The sequence below is a fragment of the Furipterus horrens genome, unplaced genomic scaffold (assembly GCF_987537825.1).
Source record: "Furipterus horrens unplaced genomic scaffold, mFurHor1.1.pri manual_scaffold_15, whole genome shotgun sequence".
NCBI classification, from domain to species: Eukaryota; Metazoa; Chordata; class Mammalia; order Chiroptera; family Furipteridae; genus Furipterus; species Furipterus horrens.
The window spans coordinates 26,756,894-26,774,191 of record NW_028327185.1 but is presented as its reverse complement, the minus strand read 5'-3'; the positions used below and the strand labels follow the sequence as shown (position 1 = coordinate 26,774,191).

The following is a 17,298-nucleotide window of genomic DNA, read 5'->3' as shown; positions in this document are numbered from 1 at the left end:
CATTTCTACTATTTCCTTCTTACATACGATATTGGCCAGAGAAAGAATCTTTGTCCTTACTTCTGAATGTTAGAAATAGTTCGTAAATATAATCAACATTTTGCCTCCCCTAAAACAACCTAAGTTTAATTATTTAACCTATTAACATGGATTTTCTTACATGGAGCCTAATTATAATCCCGGAACAAACTTTGTTTAGTCATGAGATGCCTTTATATTAATGTATCACTAAATGCTGTTTATAGTATTTAAGATTTTCAAATAAATGAACAATAGTGTGATTAATCAAGTTTAAATTTTTGGTCATCTATTTAAGATCTGGGATATTTTGTTGCAGGCCATAGGGATTGGTTGCTTGTGAAGCAAAATTTTAATTAATGGGGAAAAAATGCCCACAGAATTGAAGAGAAAGGGAAAGGACCAGAGAGACACAAGGGGCACTTAAGTATGTCATTCCAACTACAAATTCATCTCAACCATTTTCTTCAGCTATTAAAGGAACAGCTAATCTAATGCAGTTTTGGTAGCGTCTTGACAATAACATCCAGGAAAGTGACTGAGAGTCCCACCAAGAGGTTCTCCTGTGGGGAATTAGTTAACTGTACAGATGAGGATTGAGGTACAGCTTTAAAGTAGTGCAGTAAAAATAAAATGAAAAGATGCTTATATTGATTAGGTTGTGCGTGTCCTCACTTTTCCTGTGCTCACGAACGTGGGGACCACCAGTTACGTGCAGGGTAGGAATGACTCACCCGCGCGGTCACCCGGACGCTTACTTAGCGAGCTCTCGGGAACCCTCGGTGTCGCGGAGGCGCCGGCCGGAGGGGCGGGGCCGGGAGCGTCCCCTCGGGCGCGGGGCCGGGAGCCGGAAGGTACGCGCGTGTGGCCGCTGGGCGCTCGTGCACTCACTCGCGTGCCCGCGGGGCGTCTTCTGGCGCAGGAGCCTCTGCGGTCCCGCGGGAGGGCAGCCTCGGGGCCCCAGGTGCCGGGTGACGCTTCCTGGAGCCGCAGCGGAGGGAGATGGGCCGCGGCCGCCCTGAGCCCAGACCCACAGCCCCAGTGTGTCCCTGACCGTGTCCTGCCCTTTCCTCGTGGGATCCCCGGTGTAAGGGCTCCTGTGAGGGCCCCACGGGGGCGGGGCGCCGGCTGTGGGATGCAGGGACAGACTGGTCTTTACGGGGACCCAGGGCAGTGCGCCCAGAGCCGGACCTGCGGGGTGGCCCGAGGTCACTTCGTGCTCATCCCGGGGGTGGCCTTCATGCCCCCAAGGAGTGTCATCCGTGTGGTACAAGGCGCAGCGCGGGCAGCCCTGTGTAATAAAACGGCCTCTGTGGCTCCCACGTGTGCAGTAAAACCATCTTCGACCTTGTAAAGACCATTCTGGCCACAAAAAGTAACGAATCCCAAGGACCTCATTGGCTGTAGATGGGATTCTATGGAGGGGCCCCACAGTAAGGATTTGTATTTGTTTTTCTTTTTCAGGCAATTACACATGAACCATCTAGCATCAGCTTTAGCTGTATCTACTGTTTAGTACTCTGTGTAGATGCTTTTAGAATATCACCTCTGGTGATTTCAGTGCTAGAAGGCGATGATATTTTTCACCATTTTACAGTTAAAATTGAGGCCCAGGCATGTGAAGTAACCTTTTCAAGGCAGGAGGTCATTTCTGAGGATGAATTCAGGTTTAAGTCTGCTCTGGGCGAGACACTGAGGTGCCCTAGAGTGTCGGAGTGCACGCACGTGCACACACAGCGGTGCAGGGTTCTGCTTCTAGCGGGTGACAGGTGGGTTTGTCACTGATGCAGGCCCCCAGGGACTGCTCATGACTGCCAGTTTCTGTATTGCAGCAGCTAATATTGATGTGAGGTTGGATTTTATTTCTTAATTAGCAGTGGGGTCCTGGCTGGTCCAGTAGGCTACGTAGGGGACAATAAGTTAGACCAAGGGCCAGCCTGCAGAACTGTTATCTGTTGGTAGGGGACAGGGTAGAGAGTCACCTCGGGGGAGCAGGGGCCAGTCATTCAGTTCCCTCGTACTGTTCCCTTGTTGTGTGCCACGGGCCACGCTGCTGCCGGGGGTCCAGTGTTGTATAAGACCTGGTCTTGTGCTCTAGGATCTTACAGTTGGGTTGAGGCTGAGGGACAACTGTGTTGATTGGGCTTCTCCAGTGAAAAGCGACTTCTTAAACGTAAGTCGCCATGTCTAGGGCACATTTTAACAATTCATACCAAAGGTACTATATACTTCGTCTCTGAAAGTTTAGTATGTGTGTGTACCAATGAACCAATTTGTTTACTTTTGGTATTTTAGATATTGGCAGAACACTGGAAGGATGATGAAATCAATCAACTTCCTCTTTTGCTTGGAGCCTGCATTGGTAAAGTATTAGGCATTTTCCAATATAATATTCTAGCATTTATGCATGCGATTTGGTCATCTTCCAAGTGGCATTAAATTTGGCCTGTGATAGGCTCAAAGAGAGTGCTTCTGCGCCTGCCAAGCCTGTCTGCACCTCGTCGTCTGCACAGCAGACATTGGCTGAGCTCTGACTCCAGCTTGGGTCCTGTGCAACGTGCCCGTTACTCAGGTGTCTTTTTTCTAAGGCCTGATGGCTTAGCGGCCCTGCTCCCAAGCAGTGGGCGAATTCGCTGGTTATGTGCATGTGCTGGTAAAAGAGTGTATTTGCTGTGGGAGCTGCAACAACAATCCAGTGAGAGTCTTGAGTGTTTGATGAAAAGAGGATTAGTAATCGTTTAGAATCATTTTCTGTTATCACTTTATTGTACTTTATGAGGATACTACAATGACTCCTTTGGACTATAAGTGGAAGTTCTGTGTGCAGCAGTTGCGCTGCGGCTACACACTGGGTAGGAGCGAAGCTGGGTTTAAAGCCCGGATGGCCGCAGGCGGATCTGGGGGTCCTCAAGGAGAGTTGCTTGTTAGTGGGTGAGGCTGCTACCAGGGAGCCATTTCCCTCCCGTGCCTTAGGAGGGCCTTAGCTAAGTGTGGTACGTTAACAGAAAGGTCCTGTCCTAGAGTGAGCTTGTCAGCCTCCTGACTAGGAGGGCCGTAGTGGCAACAGCTCTGAGACAGGCAGGCCACCCTTGGGACACTGGGACGAGTCTTCTTTTATTATTTATATATATATATATATATATATATATATATATATATGTATGTATTTATATTTATATTTATATTTATATTTTTTATGAATGTTATGCTACTGGCCTTCGCCAAGGTCCAAGGGCTTCAGTCAGGACTCCGCTGGCTCCTCCTTTTTTCTCATGGACAAAAAGGCTGAAAGGCTTGGTGACATCTGGCAGGGCAAGGGCCGGAGCCTGGGTGAGTTCCTCTTTTAGTTTTTGAAACGCCCTTTTCTGTTCTTCTCCCCAGATTAACGGGGCATTGGGGTCTCGGGTAGCCTCATAGAGGGGCCGTGCGATTCAGCAAAGTTGGGGATCCAAAGGCGACAAAGTCACGCCGTCCCTAGAAAGTCAGAGAGGTCCTTCTTAGATCTCGGGGTGGGAAGCCTGGGGATTACCTCCTTTCGCTCGGCTGACAGTCTCCGGGTCCCTTTTGACAAAATGAACCCTAGAAACTTAACTTTTTGGGTGCAAATTTGTGCCTTCCTGTGGGAGACTCCATAGCCTTTTCCCTCAAGCAGAGGGAGGAGGGTGGAAGTGCCCATTAGACAGTCCTCCTTAGTCTTGGCTGCTAGAGGAGATCGTCTACATATTGGAGGAGCGTTAGATGATGATTTTTTATTGAGAAGGGGCTAAGGTCCTGTGCTAGGGCCTCTCCGAAAATAGTGGGGCTTTTTTGAACCCTTGAGGCAGCCAAGTAAGTTGTTGCTTTCTGCTTGTCTCTGGATCCTCCCACTCCAAAGCAAAAATGTCTTGTGACTGCTGAAGCAAAGGACTGCAGAAAAAGCATCTTTTAGGTCTAATGTTGTATACCAGTGTCTATTAGGTGGCAGGAGACCCAGGAGAGTGTAAGGATTTGGCACCATTGGGTGAATAGTCTCTGTTATGGCATTTACCCCCCTCAGGTCCTGAACCGGCAGGTAATCATTGGTCCCAGGTTTCCGGACCGGTAAGAAAGGAGTGTTCCATGCTGACTGACATCCCCTTCCTATGCCTTCCCGTAGCAGTCGGTCTGTGCGGGGCTTAGTGCCTTTACAGGCTTCCCGGGAAATAGGGTACTGCTTGGTGCTGACAGGGCTCGTATCGCTGAGTAGCAAGACTACCACAGGAGGTATATGGCTTGCCAAACCCGGGGGATTGTCTTCTGCCCATAGTTTGGGAAACTCCGCCTGAAAATCCATGGGAAGAGGCTCAGAGTCTTGTTGAGGAGACTCGAGCAATTGATACTGCTCTTCTAAGGGAAGGGAGACAGACAAAATCATTGGAGGGTTTACTTGAAGCTCTGCAGCCTCTGGGGAGGAGATTTGAGCTCCAAGATTTCTGAGGACATCTCACCCGTGCAAAGGAAATGGACAATCTGGAATGAGAAGAAATGAGTGGGTGGTAGTAGCTCTTCCTAAATTGACCGTCTGAGCTTCACAAAAAGGATGCTCTGCAATTTCTCCTGGTGTTTTACTTTTAGGAAAAAGCTTTGGGACCACTTTTTCCTCTGCACCATTTCATGGTTAAAACTCCTCCCATCTTCTTGGGGCCTTGGAAGAACCAAAACCATTTGCATAACTGAGACACTTTACTAGCCATAGTCATGGAAAGTCATCTTAAAAGTCGTTCCCTTTTCTTTGCAGTATGCACATTGGTCTGAAGTTAGTTCTTTCCCTGGCTTTCCCTCTCCGTTCTTGCGGAACTTCTTGCTAGATTCTGGACCTGGTTTAAAGGAGGTGGTTTTTTATTTTGTTTGTTTGTTTGTTTTTAGGGCAGTGGCTAACACTTTAGCCTGCTGCTTTTTTTTTTAAGTTATGTTCTTTTATCGGCCTCATCTCTGTTTAAGTATACTGTGGTAGCAGTTTCTAAGAGCTGGCTTAAACACATGCCTCTGGCTCCCTCTAATTTTTGTAACTTCCTCCGAATGTCAGATGCCGCCTGAGTGACAAAAGCCAGATTGAGGGCACGGGCACTCTCTGGAGCCTCAGTGTTGTGGCTGCATAGGCGAGACTGAGCATTCCGGAGCAGCGCATTAAAGCAAGCAAAGTTTTATTAGGCCGGCTGTCGGGCGGAGACCCTGTCTCAATAGTGCACCGACGGGGGACTGGGGTTTCGGGCAAGGGTTTATATAGGATTTGGCTTTCTTTAGTGAGATGCAACTCATTGGGGAGGGGGGTGGCAGGACAGGGCTGCAGGAGTGTCAAACAGAAATAAAGTTCTCAGGGCCAGAGGTTCCACAGGGCTAAAAGTTCACAGGGCCATAAAGTTATCTCCAGCAGCATAACTCTTCAGCCAGGGAGTGATTCTCTGTGAAGCAATTTATCTTCAAAGGGCTGGATATTCTGTAAAATATAACTTTTCACAACAGTTACAAACAAGACACAAGCAAATGGAAGGTGATAGAGGCTGTGGTGCTTTTAGCTTGTAAATCACCAATTGCTACTCCTCCCTACATTCCTCTCTCCAAGGCTTTTTAGCAAGTCCCTGCTACATCTTACAAAGAACATCTGAAGCCCCTACGTGTTTACGTATTTAGCAAACTTCTGCAACTTTCTACAGGGAATAGCTGATGCCTCTACATCAGGATCAAAAGGGGTGTACATGGAATATGCCTTTAGCTGGCGCTCAAGGAAGGCAGTGGGGCTCTCGGTGTGGCCCTGAATAACTTCTGAAACCTTATTTAAGTTAGTGGACTTTTTAGCTGCCTTGATCATTCCTTGAAGTAAGCCCTGATGGTAAGCTTTAAGGGCCATCATCCTAGGCGCGGTGTTGGAGTTTCATTTGGGTGGCCCAGCAGGTACTACTTCCCTCAGGGCTGCCCCCCTTTCCTGTTCTGTCCCTATAGCCTGACTCCTGACATTTTCCCTGGCTGCCTTAAGAATTAACTCTCGCTCTTCTATCAAGAAGAGGGTCAGTAGGAGCTGCTGGCAGTTCTCCCAGGTCGGAGGGTCCAGACTTCAGGAAACAGCCAGAATCTCCTCCTCCGCCTCGCCCCAGGGTCTCCTCGTGGCCATCAGAACTCTCTCCCCACCCCACCCACATGTGTTTTAGAACTTACCGGATGGGAGGCCTGGTTGCCTTAGTGATGCAGCAGAGGTCACTCACTGGCCTGGCTGCGTGCTGGGAGCATCTGCTGAGATGTGAGTTACACCCTCGCAAAAAGGGGAGCACTTTCAGCCCCGGGTATGTGCTGCACCCTTCACCTACCATCTCCCCCCAAGGGCCCACAGTGTCTCCGGGTCCAGGTGCATGTGGATTGTCCAACTGTCGCTGAATCAGTGGGAAGGGACAGTTGAGTCTGTGCTATTCCGTGTGTGTGTGTGTGTGTGTGTTGGGGGATGATGGGACCACAAGGTTTTACAGAGAGGCCCAGGGGACAGAGGGCAGAGTGGGGGGGCATAAAGCGGGCCAAGGCAGGGTACTTAGAGAGGTTGGCGGGCAGCCCAGGGCCAGAGCTATTCCCAAATTAAGGGACAAGGATCGGAGACACTGCGGGTTCCAGCAGAACCCACGCAGGCAGAAGGCAAGACATGGAAACAGGCCTAGGGGGCAAAAGGAGCAGCGTTGTCGTCGTGACCAGAGCAGGTGGTTCCTGCACACGCCGATGCCTTATGGAGGTGATTTGACCTTATCACAACTGTTGCTCCCTCCAACCCCACGTGTGGCTGTCCTTCATGGCCATCAGGACTTAACACGGGTCAGAGCTCAGAGCTCAAGCCGGGCAGGTAGGATTTTCAGCAGGGACTCGGCTCTGGTCCACGAGACCAAGTGGTCACGTTGGCTGTATGGTCGGCAAGGCTCCTGACCTGGATGCTGAGGCCTGAAGGTGAACGTGAGGATGGAGAAGTCTTAAGTGACAGGGACACGGGCAGAGTGTGGCAGGCCGGTGACTATCCTTGCTCAGCCCTGCAGGGTTGGAGTGTCAGATTCCTGAGATGAGCACAGAGTTCCCACACCTGCTGTTTCCTGAGTAGCTCTCATCTTTTACTGGCTGGCCACTCACTGGCCCCCAGAAAGGACCGGGTGGGCTGCTAATGTCTGGGTCAGAGCAACTCTGCTGAGGCCAAAGGGACAGCAGGCAGAGGGCGTAAACTCTCCCACCGGGCAGACGTCTGCCTGCTGTCCCCCACCTTGTCCGTGGCAGAGGGTCGGTTTGTCAGAGTCCACGCGCTGAGTCTGTGCGTCCCTGTGCGTTCTCAGTGAACCGCGCCTGGGCTGGGAGCTGGAAGTAGTGACCGGAGATGCCCAGCTCCTTTCGCCTGCTGAACGGGCCTTTGGTCTTACAGCGATGATGGATGAAGTTGTCTAGGCTCTGCAGGATGTGATCAAACACTGGGTCCCGAGGCACTAGCTGGTGAAGTCCTTTTGCTAGTCCATTATTAGTGAGGTGGAGAGAAAAAGAAAACAAAACCACATTGCGAGGAAGTCTACTTTGTAGTGTTTGCAAAGGCTGTTCTCTGTTGACTTAACCTGTTAGTAAATACAAATCACGTATTTACGTTATTTTCATCTATAATTCTAAAATAGTCTGAAATCCTTGTCAGTCTGCGTATTTGGAAAATAGTAATATTTTAATTTGAGGCCCTAAAGTAAAAGAAAATGTTACTTAAATTAAGAAATAAATTTGTCTTCTAAAAAATTAAGTTGAAATTGTTGAATGTGTAATGATTCCCATGACTCAGAAATAAAACACCTGAAAATGCATTCATTGTAAAGTCTGCTTTCATCCCTCCTCCTGTCTGCTCAGTTTGTAGTCCTCTGTGTAAGAAATTCTTTTCTTATTGATTTCTTGGAGCTCTTTATATGTGTTCAGGATAATTCCTAGGGATTGATTTCTTGTGTACCCTGAGTTTCCTAATGTGTGTATATATAAAGAAATGGAAGTATGGGGACTCACTTGCACTTTCTCTGTTTTTACACAAGTCATAGGATATTGTATGTACTGTACTCTACCTGGCACTTTTGTTTAATGGTATATATTGGAACGTCCTCCATAGTAGTACATGGAATACTTTTCCACTTTTCAAAGGTGCCTAGTATTTCATTATATGAGTGTTTTCTATTGATGAACAGTTACCGTTTCAAACCCTTTGTTATAACAAATAATGCTGCACTAAAAGCCTTGATCAATGAAATTTAACACATGTATTTTGTATCGATTCCTAGGAGTAAAATTGTTCCAAAACTATGGGCCTTTGTCATTTTATAGCTGTTTCCAAATTATTCTCCAAATGCATTACAAAATTTACTCACCTATTATATTAATATAAAAATGCCTCTATCTCCAGTCTCATGAACTGTTATACAAATGTTTGGCTTTCACCAATCTAAAAGTTTTTCTATTCGTAATAAGGTTGAGCATCATTAACGTATTTTCTCTTCATTGGACTAGCTAGTGAAAGTGGTAGCCCATTTAGCTATCGGGCTGCTGATGTTTGTCTTTTTTATTGATTTCTAGGAGCTCTGTATATTAAGGGTACAGGTTGTAATAGGTGATAAACTGTAATTTTATTGAATTTATTGGGGTGGCATATGTTAATAAAAGTATATAGGTTTCAGCGGTACAATTCCACAATGCATCATCTGAGTACAGCATTTTGTGTTCGCCACACCCAGCTGGGTCTCCCTCCCTCAGCTTTACCTTGTCCCTTGTCCTACCTCCCCGATCCCTTTTCTCTCTGGTATTCACCATACTGTGGTCTGTCTATGGAAGTCTATATATACTTTTTATTGTCTATCTTGACTTATAAACATGCTGGTGGCACGCTTTTCATGCAGAAGTTTTATTGTTATGCAGTTTAATCTATGAATCCTTTTACTGCATTTGGGTTTTCAGTTTTAATTAAAAGTCTTCTATTGACTACAAAGTTGTAAATGAATTTGCTCATGGTTTCTGTTAGTGCTTTTATGATTTTACTTTTAACACTTAAAAAATTGACTTATTTGGAATTGATTTTGTTGAACAGAGTGAGATATGGGTGCAACTTTAAAATTTTATTTTGCTAGATACTGAGTTGTCCTAAATGTCATTTATCACAGTCACTTTTTTACTACTCAGTTGATACGTCACCTTTATTATATGTTAATGTCCCCCATATTTTGTTTCCTGTACTTCCTGTTTGTCTGCTGTTCTTCGTGTCTATTCATGAGCCGGCACAGCAGTGTTTGAACTAGGACCATGATGTCATGGGGCTGCCTCCCTCTCTTAACTCTTTCTTTAGAGGATGTTGTCTATTCTTGTTTCTTTTTCTATTTGAACTTTAGAGTCAGATTGTCTACTAGTCCTTGCCCCACAATAAAAGAATTAAAACAGAGAGATCCAGGAAAACATGGACTTTTATTTTTATTGAAGTTGCATTAATTTATAAAATAAGTTGTGGAAATGGACATTCCAGAAGTTGACCCTTCCTAATGAATGACATCATAAGTCTCTACCATGATCCTATTTTTCTGATATGAACTTTGGAGGGTATTCCCAAATGTTTCTCCTACAGATGTTCAGTTTATTCCTAGGTACTACCTCATCATTGTTTTAGGCCCATTAAAGGGGGTAGTTTCTTCCATTATATCTTCTGAAACTATGGGTTTTTCTATATTGATTTTATATCCTGGTAGCTTACTACAAATGTATTGTTTGTAGGTTTTCACTCATTGTCTTTGGGCTTAGCTGTAGCTTATCGTGTGCTCTGTCACTGTGCTCCTCATGGGTGCCGCCCACCTGCACCCTCCCCTGGAGTACCGTGCCCTCAGACCTGCTAGCCTCGCGCACCTGTATCCCAAACGGGCTACTCCAAGAAGTCACCATGGGCGGGACGCGGCGGCAGACTGGTCATCTCTGTGGATGGACCTAGGAGCATGAATGGGACCACAGGAGCCTGCAGCCTGACAGTGTAAACTTAGACCCACAGCAAATGAGACACGGTGGGAGCTGCGGCCAAGAGTGTGGCTGGCAGGGAGCCAGTGCATGGAGCTGCCGCGGCTGAGCTACATCCTGCCCCAGCAGCCAGGACTACGGGGAGAGGAGGGTCCTGCAAGCAAGGGGGCAGAACAGCATCTTTCAGTGACTGCTCTCAGCTCCAGCTCTGAGGCCAAAGCGTGCAGCTCCAAGTGAAAGCTTTCTTTAAGGCAAGTAAGGACTTCAGCTGACCCTGAACTGGGTCAGACGTGGTCTGCAGGTTTATTATGCAGTGAGCAATGGCTACAAAACTCTGGTAGCAGGAGCAGGTATTTGTCCTCTGAGCAGCTGTCCCCTGTGCCAGCAGCAGAAGCTTGAGTCAAGATGTTGCGCCACAGCCACCATCATGCCAGGCTGGGGTCTGAGACACGGTTGACACCGGGTGCATTTTCTGCTTTTCCGGTCACATGAATCAGTTGTGAACCCTGCCAACCATCTCACCCTGCTATTTCTACCTCTCCTACAGGGCACACTGGCCACGACTCATGGGATCCCCACTCTGGCGGAGCTCTTCATGCAGGGACAGGCCTGGGCCAGGAGGGACCGGGGAGCGCTTTGCTGAGAACTAATCCTGGGGCCGCAGGTCTTGCTATGATTTACTTGCTGGATTATAGAAAGGCCCAGTTTCAAAGGGGCAGAACCTACCTGAGCCCCCTGGGATGGGCTCGGTTTTACCACTGTGGTCGGGCATGGGATCAAAGAGCTTCACCTGTCAGCACCTCCAAAGGGCAGCAGGCAAAGGTCATTTTTGCCAAGGCTTTGTGCCCCAAGTGCCCAGCTGAGGACTGGAGATGAAGCAGAGATTAGCATCTCAATCTTACTAGTAGTCGCTGCAGTTAGGGCCAGGGGTGCAGAGTGGGACGGCAGTGTCCTGAGCTGTCCGGGGCGTGCGGCTGGGGCGAGGGTGGGCTTGTGCGTCAGGACGTGGTCCATTGACGGCTTTGGGGATGTTTTTGCACAGCTTTGCTTCTGTCTTAGTGGGACAGTGGGGTTTGTCAAGAGCCAAATAAAAATATCTCAGGCGCAGACAGGAGCAAGAGCACCCTGGAAATCTTATCTGGGGAGCACGTACACCCTTGGCCCATATTCAGAGCCAGATTGTCTTTTTTTCTGGCTTTGGACCGACCCCACAGACGACAGGCTCCGTGAAGGGTGCAGTGGCAGGAAGGAGAGGAAGTTTGCCTTGGGACCCAAGTGCTGGTTCTCATATCCTCGTGACGGGGAGTGAAGAGAGGGCTGTGACCATGGCCCACAGGGCTCACATCGTTCTCTGCAATGTGCGCAACGCGGGGCCTGCTCTATGGTGGTGATGAGGGTGAGCGCACCCAGCGCCATACTTGGAGTGGCAGCACCCTGCTGTCAGTGAGAGAGGTGACAGGATCTGCTGTGGCCTCCATGCCTCTAGTTTCCTGCATGGGATTAAAGGGGGTGCAGTTAGGGCTCTGCCTCAGAAGTGTGTGATCTGCTGTCACAGGCCAGAAGCCACCTCTGTCTCAGAGGGGCAGCCTGAGTGGTGAGCTCCTCACTTCCTTCTTTCTCCGCCATCCCCAGGTCCTACTCTGGCTCGTCCTTGTTGCTGGGTCTCTGCCGGAGTCCTCTGCACCATCACCCCCTCCATCATCTTCCTCATTCACAGCCATAGTCTCCACTCTCAGTGAAGCCAAAGGTCAACTAATAAGCCCCTTCCTGCTCCTCCCAGGTGCCTCTGCTTCCTGCTCCGCCTTCCACCTGCTCTCTTCCTCCTCACTCCTCACCCCTCTGATGGGACGTGCCCTGCTGATGCACCGGGGCCTCCCCACAACTTCTCCCCTGTGCTTCCATGCACTTAATAGACAAGGTGCATGTCCCAGCTTCTCCTTCATAAGCTCCCAGGTACGACCTTCCTGGGCTCCTGCTGCCACCCCCCACCTTTCTCTGCTGCCCCCACCTCCTAGTTCTTGCAGAGCTTCACCGTGAAGCCCATGGCTTTGATGTCAGCACTCAGGCCTGTGGGTGTCCGGCAAAGCCCTGGCAGGACCGCTTGCCCCGCCCACATCCTCCGTCCATCATTCCCCTGCCCAGTGGGCGGCGTCAGCAGGCAGCAGGCACTTGGGGACCCAGGGGCAGAGCGCTGGAACTGGTGGGGGCACAAACAAGGGGTGCCTCCTTTAGTGGGTGGTGACGGTACCACTCCTGGGGTACGAATGCCTTCTAGGAATGGTTAAGAATTTAGACCAGTAACAGGATATGAAGCTGCCAGAACCCACTTTGAACTGTTCATAGTGAAAACAAATCTATAAGAACAGACGAAGGAAAGGCTGAATTACTTTTCAGTTTCATCACCCAAAATGATGCACAAGTTGTCACATGAAGAGGCAAAGATACGAGGCCAAGAAATTGCAGGAAAAGGAATGTTCGAGGAGTGTCTGGCATTCTTTCAAAACCTTGTTTTTGGATATTGTGATGTGTGTGCTATTAGTCAGGTTTTAAAAATATGTAATTTGCTGTGATTTCCTTTCCTTTTCAATATGTAGACACGGGCCCTTCTTCTTGCACAGCCCCCACACCCCGAAACTGTAGGGCCTCCAGTTTCGACAAAGCCCAATTCTGCCCTTACTTTTGTGTTGCTTGAGAAGAGTTTGTCTGCCTTCGACTCAACCTATGGCTTTTGTCTTGAGGTTCACAGACGTCCCCACAGAATAAACTCTGTACGGTGCCTGGCCCTTTCTTTCCCATTTCCTATGAAAGAAACAAGAGTTTCTGACCCTAGCAGCTGCGCTTGGTCATGCTCACATGGTAAACCAAAACACAGTAGTGATAGAAGTGTGGCTCCAATTTTAGTCAAGAATTTGGAAGTGTCTTTCCAGAATGGAGCTTTGGGAAATACTTTCTATCGTTCATTCTTATTGAAGCCTGTGAGGTGGTGGCAGGTGGAGGTGACATCATGAATTTTAGGAAAGGCTCTTCACCACAGGGGATGCAATTTTAATGGTGGCTGTGAACGGGAGCCAGGTGAGGAGGTGGAGGGCAGGAGAGGAGAGCTGACGGTCAGAGCATCTCTGTGTGTGGGGACCTGCAGAAGGGGAACACACTCACACTTGCTGGGGCCAAACAGAAGGGCTCCCAGATGGCAGGCAGTGACTGGGTGTGCGCCCCTGCCCAGCCTGCCTCAGCAGCACGCAGGATCCTGACACACATGCAGCCTACTCGCTTCACAGCCTTGTTTCTGGAAGGGACACGCCGGCCCTGGGCAGGTGTGGCCCTCGGTTTTCTCGTCCAGACAATGGGAACTGGACACCCACATTTGAGCCTGGGGAGCTGACTTAAGATCGTCGCCCGCACTGAGCTGCCAGAGCAGCGGCTGGTCGGCTCCCAGAGCTTGATGCGTACGAACTGCGCTGATGTCATTAGTAAGAGTGCGGAGACGCGCTGGATTAGTAAGCGGGTGGGTGATGGATAAATGTATATAAAAAGTACCTCAGGACTGAAAAAAGCAAAGGAAAGGAGGCGAGTGAAGAAAGCCCCCAACGCAGCCAGCCAGCCCGCAATGGGTTTAGCTTGGGACGAGGTTTAAGCCCCACGTGAGCCCCTCTTAGAGACCCCCGTGTGCGAAGTGGGAGCGCCCCGTTGCCCAGGAGGGGGCCCCCAAAGCCCTCCTGCGGACCCCTCCGTCCTTCTGCACCTCAGTCAAGGCTTCGGGGGCAGATGTTAGAGATTCCAGAGCCTTAGAACAAAGAAGAAGGAAAAACTCCCCAAACTTTTAAGTGGAGAATGATTTTAATTCCTGGGCACTTCGAGTCAAGTCTGGACTTGCCGGTGCGAGGGGCGAGGGTGAGATGACTCACACGTCGCGTCTCCCAGGACATGAGCCTCCGTGCCTGGTCCCGTGGCGGCTGAAAGACGCTCGCAGGACCCCGTCCCCGGGCGGCACCTGCTTCTCCTGGCGGGCACCGCTCCGGACGCCCACCGGTGCTGCCATCCACGCCGAGGCCGCGCTGAGTCCTCTCCACCGTCTGTCCCCTCCTGTGTCTGTCCCGACGCACTTTCTGCTTCACAGTCAGGCTCCAGGAGAGGGGACGTGGCGATAGGCTTGCTCCCCCAAAAGGGGCTGTGGCACCGGGTTCAAGTGGGGCCTCCCCGTCTCGGATACCTGGATGAGGGTGTGAAAATTCAGACACAGTGTGCGTTTCACGTCCCGAATTTACCACACAGGCAGCGGCGGGCGGCATGCACGTCCCCGGGAACGTCCCCAGAAATGAATTCTGACACTCGGCTCTTAAACAAAATGTATATGCGCCGCCCGTCAAAGGCAGGGTTATTTATGCGTCCTGAGATTCCCAGGCTCCTGCAGCTAATCTTCACGAACATTACCTGATGGCCATTACAGACAAGATTTACTTAATATTTGTCCTTCTCTAAAGCCGTGCACTTATTTAAGGTCATGTCCTGGGTTCTCGTTGAGGGATGAGTCTCAGACCCGGCCGCTGCGCCTCTGGGTTGTCACCAAACATTGATCGTTCACAAGATGATCCGTCCACGGAGCCACCGGGGGTGGGGGCGGGGGGGGCCGCTGTGAGTCAGAAACGATGAGGCGGCCGCTGCCTCTGTGAGGAGGACGTGGAGGGAACGCAGGGAAGGCAGGCGCGGGGGGCGGGGGTGGGGGGAGACGGCTGGAATCCTCGCGTTGCCGCAGGGCGGGGAAGGCCAGCTCCGCGCGTCCTGGGCCGAGGCTGCGGGGCAGTGTTGTCACTCCTCGGGGCAAAGAAGGAGACGGGGTCAGCGAGGGGTCGAGGGCCCCAAGGTCTTGGGAAGAAAGGAGTCTGAGTTGGAGTCCAAAATGGCCCCCAGGCCCTCAGGGATCCAGCAGGTGACAGACGCTCCACGGGAGACCGGGAGACCTAGGGGAAGCCCAGGGCCCACACCTTTCGACAGTCTGGCCGTGAACGGGGGTGGGGCGGTGGGGGGGGTGTCAAAGCCGCGACGTCGTGGCCAGAGGCCTGGGCCTGAGCTCGGGCTCTGCTCTTGGGCTCGGCTGAGTCCCTGAGCTGCTTGAAGACTCGGTTCTTGTCTGTTGGGGGAAGAGGCGGGCTGGTTGGCAATGGGGTTCTCGCAGGATGGAACTCCCCACAACATGTTCTCCCAGAGGCAGCTGACCGCCCGCTCAGCGCTGACGGGAGGCTGAGTCCCGGGGGTGACCCTCTGGGCACTGGCCCACCGGCCATGTGACCAGGACCACGGGCCCCTTCAATGCCCATCCACGTGTGCTCAGGGGACGCCAGGCCAGCCCAGTGTCCCGCCTCTGCACTGCCCGCGCTCCACCTCCTCAGGGTCCTTCCTCACCTGCAGGGCTCGGTCTCCGGTCCTCCGCCCTCTCCCTGGTTTTACACGCGGTCTCTCAACAAGGCACACGCACCTCTGCCCACGCCAGTCTCTGATGTCACTGCCGGGACGTCCAGGAGCCATTTCCAGCTCAGTGTCCGGAGCAGAGCTCCCAATCCTTCCATCCAGCACAACCTCCTCAGCCATCCCCACCTGAGCGCTCGGGGCCCCCCTGCGCTTCCTGGGGCTCAGCCCCCTCCACGCCAGAGGGCGCTCTGCCGCCCGCGCCGGGACTCTGCTCACTTGTCCCCTGCGCTGGCCGCCCTCCCGTCCCACGCTGCATCCAGCTCTCGCTGGGCGCGTCCCCTGCGCACCAACCTCTCCTTACACAGCCACCTTTCTAAGGCAGCCTGGCCCTTCTGCTGCAGGTCCTCAGGCGGCCCGGCTTCACCCTAGACCAAAGCCAGGCCCTGGCGATGGCCTTGCCGTCCCTTATCTGGCTTGTCCCTGGCCCACGTGCTCCTGAGCCCCTGCAGGGTCCTCGCCCTGGCTGCTGCCCGCCTGGAGTCCCTGTCTGCTCCCTCTCCTCCGCCAGGCTCCGCCCCCGTGCCTCCTTCTCTGTAGGGACCCCCTGACCATCACCTGCCCCTGGGTCCCGTGTCACCTCCTGTTTCCTCTTCCTTCTTCACAGCACAGATCACCTTAAGGAGAAGCTATGCTTCCCCTAATCGTGTGGCGATTGCTCACCCTCTGACTCCCCAAGGACGCTGTAAACTCCACGCAGGCGAGGAAGGTGCGCTTGGCTCCAGGGTGGATGGCAAAGGTACATTTGGGGTGACAGGGTGAGGGAGTGACCGCAGCCGGGGGCATCGAGGGGGCCCTGAGGCTGATTCTGAACAGGGAGGACAGTGAGGACGGTGAGCTGAGGACGTCCGGTCTGGGCAGGGCTGCCCTGGCTGCCGGGGCAGAGGGACGTCTGTTCCCCTGGAAGTGAGGACTTTGTTGCAGGGCGCGCGTGGGGCGCACACAGGAGCATGCTGCACATAAGGCTTGCTCTGCGCGCTGCTTTTACTCCCTTAGCAAAGTCTTGAACAGCTTTCCATGTCAGGACATATATCTACCTTGTTCTTCTCAACTTCTCCATCAGAGTTCAAAATGTGGATGTAATATGTTCTAGTATCTGTCCCCCTTCCATGGATATTGATCTCTCATATTTTCTTATATAAACTGTTCTGCAGTGAACTCTTTGTGCACACATGTGATTACTTTCCTGGAGAAGCTGGAAATGAGAAATGGAATTGTGGGAGCATGGGGTGGTCACCTTTAAAATAGAACAAATGGGCTTCCCACAAGCCTAGTCTGCCTGCTCTTTTCATTGCTCTTCAATATACCTTTGAATGTTGAAAGTAGGCAGGTTGGGCAGGTAAGAATAGGGATCTGGCGAGGTTCTCCAATCCTTCAGGCAGTGCCTATGGTGCACAGAAGCTCAGGCAGGCATCCTGATGGGGGAATGCCCTTCCCCCTGAGATCATCTTTGGCTGCCCAGGGTGAACCAAGAGATAGAGAGTGTGACCTCAGCCTTCGACCACCCAATGCCACCTTCACAGGTCAAATAGGGTAGCAGTTCAGCATTATAATCTTTCCTTTAGGATTCAAGAGAGAGCTGGACCCCGTGCTTGCAACTCAGTCTCTATTCCAGAACCTGAGAAGCTGTGAACTCCAAGTCAGAGACCTGGGTCTGTGACACAGCTCTGCCCTGAGCTGTGTGGCCTTGGGAAACTCACTCACCCACTCTGATCCTCAGGTTCCTCAGTTTTAAAAACGTCATAATTATTCACATCCTATCAGCGGGGTGGTGTGAAAGTGATTTGTAAACTGTTAAGAAACCGAGAAATGTGAGGGATGATGAATTTG

The 17,298-nt window shown here is 51.1% G+C and overlaps 1 protein-coding gene across 1 annotated transcript in view; it reads right to left on the bottom strand.

Moving 5' to 3' along the window:
• Positions 1–16,254, bottom strand: part of LOC149992561 (uncharacterized) — a 60,805-nt gene extending 44,551 nt beyond the window's left edge. Inside the window, exons 1-2 of the mRNA XM_090263298.1 lie at positions 16,132–16,254; positions 15,688–15,836 (exon numbers count right to left, since the gene is read on the bottom strand). Of these exons, the coding sequence (XP_090119424.1) occupies positions 15,688–15,836; positions 16,132–16,254 (272 nt within the window). The remainder of the gene's footprint in view (positions 1–15,687; positions 15,837–16,131) is intronic.
• Between the last annotated feature and the right edge of the window lie 1,044 nt (positions 16,255–17,298).